General features: G+C 41.4%; 1 protein-coding gene across 1 annotated transcript in view; it reads right to left on the minus strand.

Annotated features, from left to right (window-relative positions):
• STK26 (serine/threonine kinase 26) overlaps positions 1-5,459 on the minus strand; it is a 56,696-nt gene extending 51,237 nt beyond the window's left edge. Inside the window, exon 1 of the mRNA XM_087813542.1 lies at positions 5,358-5,459. Within this exon, the coding sequence (XP_087669668.1) occupies positions 5,358-5,399 (42 nt within the window). The 5' untranslated portion in view covers positions 5,400-5,459. The remainder of the gene's footprint in view (positions 1-5,357) is intronic.
• Between the last annotated feature and the right edge of the window lie 541 nt (positions 5,460-6,000).

A 6,000-nucleotide genomic window follows, 5' to 3' on the forward strand; every position in this document is an offset into this window, starting at 1 on the left:
TCAATAAAATCCAACACAAATTTTTGATAAAAACTCTCAGCAAAGTGGGAATAGAGGGATCATACCTCAACATAATAAATGCCATATATGACAAACCTACAGCCAACATCATACTCAATGGGCAAAAACCAAAATCATTTCCCCTAAGAACAGGAACAAGACAGGAGTATCTACTTTTACCACTCTTATTCAATATAGTACTCAAAGTCCTAGCCACAGAGATCAGATGAGAGAAAAACATAAAAGGCATCCAAATTGGAAAGGAGGAAGTAAAACTGTCATTATTTGCAGATAACATGATATTGTACATAGAAAATCCTAAATACTCCACCAAAAAACTACTAGATTTAATAAATGAATTTGGCAAGGTAGCAGGATACAAAATTAACACCCAGAAATTGATGGAATTTTTAACACCAATAATGAACTCTCAGAAACAGAAACTAAAAAAAACAATTCCATTTAACACTGCAACAAAAAAATTAAGATACTTAGGAATAAAATTAACCAAGGAGATAAAAGACCTACACTTGGAAAACTACAGTATGTTGCAAAAAGAAATAGAGGAAGATATAAACAAGTGGAAAAATATACTGTGTTCATGAATTGGGCGAATTAACATCATTAAAATGTCTGTACTACCCAAAGCAATCTATAAATTCAATGCAACCCCTATTAAAATACCAACAGCATATCTCACAGATCTAGTACAAACACTTCAAAAATTGATATGGAACCCAAAAGACACTGAATAGCCACAGCAATGTTGAAAAAGAAGAACAAAGTTGAAGGGATCACAATGCCAAATATCAAGTTATACTACAAAGCCACTGTAATCAAAACAGCCTGGTACTGGCCCAAGAACAGACATATAGATCAGTGGAACAGAACAGAGAATCCAGAACTCAACCCAAGCCATTATGCTCAGTTAATATTTGAAGAAGGAGGTAAGAACATACAATGCAGCAAAGACAGTCTCTTCAACAAATGGTGTTGGGAAAATTGGTCAGGTACATGCGAAAAATGCAACTAGACCACCAACTTACACCATACACAAAAATAAACTCAAAATGGATAAAAAACTTAAATGTAAGATTTGAAAACATAAAAATCCTAGAAGAAAATGTAGGCACAAAATCTCAGACATCTCTGGTAGCAATATGTTTGCCAATACATCTCCTAGGGCAAGAGAAACGAAGGAGAAAATAAACAAATGGGACTACAAAAAAGTAAAAAGCTTCTGCACAGCAAAAGAAACCATCAACAAAATGAAAAGGGAGCCCACTGTATGGGAGAACATGATTACCAATGACACATCTGATAAAGGGTTAATATCTAAAATATATAAGAAATTCATACAACTCAGCAGGAGAAAGTTAGACAATCCAATTAAAAAATGGGCAAAGGACCTAAATAGACACCTCTCTAAAGAAGACATACAGATGGACACGAGACATATGAGAAAATGCTCAAAGTCACTGTTCATCAACAAGATGCAAATTAAGCCCACAAGGAGGTATCACTTTATACCTGTCAGAATGGCTCCATCAACAAATCAATGAACAACAAGTGCTGGCAAGGATGTGGAGAAAAGGGCACCCTAGTACGCTGCTGGTAGGGATGCAGACTGGTGCAGACACTATGGAAAACAGTATGGAGTTTCCTCAAAAAATTAAAAATGGACCTGCCATTTGACCCAGTGATCCCACTTCTAGGAATATATCCTAAGAAACCCTAAACATCAATCAGAAAGAACCTATTCACCCCTATGTTCATAGCAGCACAATTTACAATAGCTAAGATCTGGAAACAGCCCTAGTGCCCATCAGTAGATGAGTGGATAAAATAGCTGTGGCACATTTACACCATGGAATACTATGCAGCTGTAAATAAGAAGGATCTCTTACTCTTTGGGACAACATGGATGGAACTGGAGAGTATTACGCTAAGCAAAATAAGCCAGACAGAAAAAGACAAGTACCACATGATCTCACTCATATGTGGAATATAATGATCAAAATAAACTGATGAACAAAACAGATCCAGAGACATAGAAGCATGGAACAGACTGAGGGATCTCAGAGGGAACGTGGGAGTGGGGGAGTGGGTGGGGAGAGATTAATCAAAGGATTTATATGCTTATATGCATATCCTATGGACACAGGTATTGATATGGGGCCTGGGCGTGGGGTAGATGCAGGGTGGAGAGGATCAATGGGAGAGGAAAGGGGACATCTGTAATTCTTTCAACAATAAAGATAAATTTTAAAAAGGAAAGAAAGAAATACTAATGCAGGCCCTAAGGGGAAATATTTTAAACTTAAGTATGACTTTATAACTGAAAACTTCAAAGAAAAAACATGTTTTAAATCATTAAAGAGCAAATATTTCGGTGAAAAGAAACAGGTTTATTGGTTCATTTTTTTAAAGTTGTGCTATAAAGAAGTTGTGCTTTAAATATTTTTCAAGAGTTTAGCTCCTGGTATGGAAAATTCCTTCAGTTATATACTAAAGAAGTAAGCACAAATTAAGCACAAAAAAATTCATAGCCTCAACATTTGGTGTAATATGGCAAAAATTGTTCATTGCCACAATATTAAGAAATATCAACAATAAGTTTGAATAACTAATTCATAAGGAAGAGTTTAAACTGGACCAAATCCTGGGTTTTCTTTCATCACTCCAAGTTTCTTTTCTATTTTAAACTAGTGGCAACAGAAATTTCTTTGTTTGCAAGTCAGGAATGCTGGAAGTCTTAAGTGATAGAACAGGTAGCTCAGCTTCTACTTCACGTCTCTCCTGGGGTGAGGGGAAGAAAAACACTGTGGATAATGTAATTTTGTTTTTATTTCTGGAAAAATCATTTTTCCATCAATCTTCATAATTCTCTAAAATAAACTGTTAAAAAATTATAGGCCAGGCGACCACTTCTGCCTGATTTGTGGATACTTACTATACATTCATTTCAAGAACACATGGCTAATTCAAGTTTTCTTACTAGTCTAAAGGTCTAAAAGGTACTGCTAACACTTTAACAAAACTTGAGGGGAATTTCACAAGCTTATGATATATTTCTGCATCTCATCTGCAATATTTTTGAACAAAAGAATAGTAAAAGAAACCTAGGCTCAAGAGTCACACTGCAAGCCGTCAAATTTATTTTTAGGGTACTGTATAATTTTAACTGTGGAAAACATTTCTTTTGCAACAAATGCTTAAATTAAGAACCACATCTACAGAGAAAATGGAAATAAGAAGTTAAGAATTTACCATTTTCATTAAGAGGGAGAAAGTGACAAAAAATATTCGTCTGTTCTTTGTTAATATTGAGATGATTGCCCTCTCCAAATTAGGTTGAACAAAGTAATCACAACTTTGGGAAGGCATAAAGTGAAATGTAGAATTTGTCATTTAAAATACATGATTCACATTTTAAACCACCTTAATTAACATTTAGAAATTCCAGAAATAGGGAACTCTGATAATTCAACAAAGCTGGAAGCAGTAAGAAATACGGAACAGCAAGCAGTTCCTAAACCATATAAATCAAATAAAGGCAAATCAAATAAGGCCCAGAAACCATATAAATCAAATAAAGTCAAAACAAATGAAATAAACCCCAGAAACTATTTTCTCCTTAGTACACAGAGTCTTCCAGCACACGGAGTTTTCCACAATCAAAACTTGATGAAGGGGAGGCACTCATTCTGCTGACAAATACAAGCAGGCTCTCATGCACACAATGCACAGAAAAGCTTGGAACCCCCGCAAACTTTAGTTCTGTAAAGATCTTCTCTCCACATAATTGAAAGAAGGGTATGGTGAGAAAATTTTCACACTTTCTTCCACATCAGATAGAGCAAAACTTAGTGTTGCAAACTACTAATTCCCTTAATACAATCAAAGGCAGAACTGAATGAATGGGGTGTGGGGCAGGGTACATGGGGGAAAGAGGGAGGGAAGAGGGGGTGGCCTGAAAAGAAAAAACTGGGGGGCCTTTTGTAAAGCTTGAACGGATTAACCTATTTAGAAGCCCTAATATTTCTCATTTCCCCCTTTCTTCCTCTGTTTTTTATTAAATACACACCAACTTCCTGGGACTCAACTCAGACTTGCCCTATATTCAGCTAAAAGGCCTGGTGCTTAGGACACACTGGAGCCCTTAGATTAGATATATGTCTAACACAAATGGTCCTTTTGGGGGGAAGTATCTTAAAAATCACTTTTTTGGGGGCCATGTATAAAATGTGGTCGATTGCTTAAAAAAAGGTGAATTCCACGCATCAGTTAAAAGTAAATTGAGGCCCCAATCCACAGCTCTTTGATTGTTATTAGAAATATAAGCTATTTACTAATCTAAATATTTTTTTCTGAACTTAAAAAAAGTTTTCTTTCACATTTTTAGAAGATAATGAGAGACTGAAGCTTTTAGTGTTTCTAGTCTCTATTCATAAGTAGGTTGTTTGGGCTATGGAACAAAGGAAAAAATGTGAATGCTTGAAAGTTAGTAGACTTGGATAAAATTTAGTAGATAGCTTGAAATGCACCGATTTAAAACCATAACAGCATAAAAAGTATGGACATAGCTATTTCTTCTTTAATAAAATGAAAATATAATGGGGGGGGGGCGTCGGGTAGATCTCCAGTAAGAAGTTGGGACCCATGCAATAGTCCCCTGTCCAGTACAAAAAGCTTCCTTTAAGCACATGGAACAGTCATCTTCTGGGAAAGGCAGGGGAGGGGGCTAGAGAGTCATCTCCTAGGTGATTGTGATATGGGATCCTGCATTTCTCCCACGGAACTATGGGCTGGGGCAGGTGGGGGAGTGAGTTACAACTTCACCCTTAAGCTGCACCAAAATGGGAAACGAAGTCACCTCGCTCTTCACTGTACGCGCACACAGGAAGAGCCCAAATCAATGTCGCTGCCAACGACACCCCCTTGTTTTGCTCCGCCCAACTTGTGTGTGTGTGTGGGGGGAAGCACAACTTGAGTTTTACTTCACAAATTCGGAGACACCTCCATCTCTCCCAAGTTAAGCCCTATCGCCTTCAGTGCCCAAGGGTACCACGCTCAGCAGGCACAGGTGTCTCACTCTGGCCTATTTTTACAACCGCCCCCCCATCTCGACTTTGATGCGCGCCCCAGTCCTTCCCCGCCTTCCCAGCGCAGTGCACGACTGAGCCTCAACACCAGGAAACACTTAGAACCCAATTCCCAGGTCACCTGGCCAGAGCGCCCGGCCCTGCCTTTGGGGGAGCCCTGGGGCCGCCTCTTGACGCCGGTGCCCAAAGCGGAGCACGCTCTGGACTCCGGGACAGTCACGTGGGCGGCGGGGGCGGCCTGGGCTTCCTCACCTGCATCCCCGGCACTTGGACAGCCACCGGTGAGTGGGCCATGAAGGCGACTGCTGCTCCGCTCTGCTTCTGTGGTGGTGGCGCCTTGGGCTGGGACAGGCTCCTCCTCCGAGGGTAGCTCGGCGGCCCTCCCAGGCTTTTCGACCCGGGCCTGGAAGGACACACAGAAGTGAGGTTACTGGGCTAGTGGCGCTTAGCCAAGGGCTGGGAGGTGGACATTCCGCGTCTGGTCTCCCTGGGACTCAGTCTACCTTTATGGCGCCCCCCGGCCGCTGTTGCCGCCGCCTCTGCTGCTGCTCCTACTCCTTAATGCGGGGCGCTGTGTGTGGCGGGGGCTGGGACCTGGGCTAGAGTGATGCCGCTCTTCTGCGCCTCGCCGCTTTAGGAAGAGGAGGTGGAGGCGCCCCAGCTACCCGCCCGCTCGGCGGGCCCGGGAGGCGGTTGGGGGAGGTTCCGCCGTTAGCCCTGCCCCCGTCCCGCAGCCGGGCGGTGTCGGGAGAGCTAAGGCTCCAAGTGAAGGGGTTTGCCTGGGGTTGCTGGAGAACAAGAAAGTGGAGACTCTACAGGCACGCGGAAAAAACCCAGGAACTGGAGCACCTTGAACACAGCTCGGCCTGGACAGAGTTTTGGGTGACTCTGGGAG

Source organism: Miniopterus natalensis, chromosome X (genome assembly GCF_054644295.1).
Source record: "Miniopterus natalensis isolate mMinNat1 chromosome X, mMinNat1.hap1, whole genome shotgun sequence".
Classification (NCBI taxonomy): Eukaryota; Metazoa; Chordata; class Mammalia; order Chiroptera; family Miniopteridae; genus Miniopterus; species Miniopterus natalensis.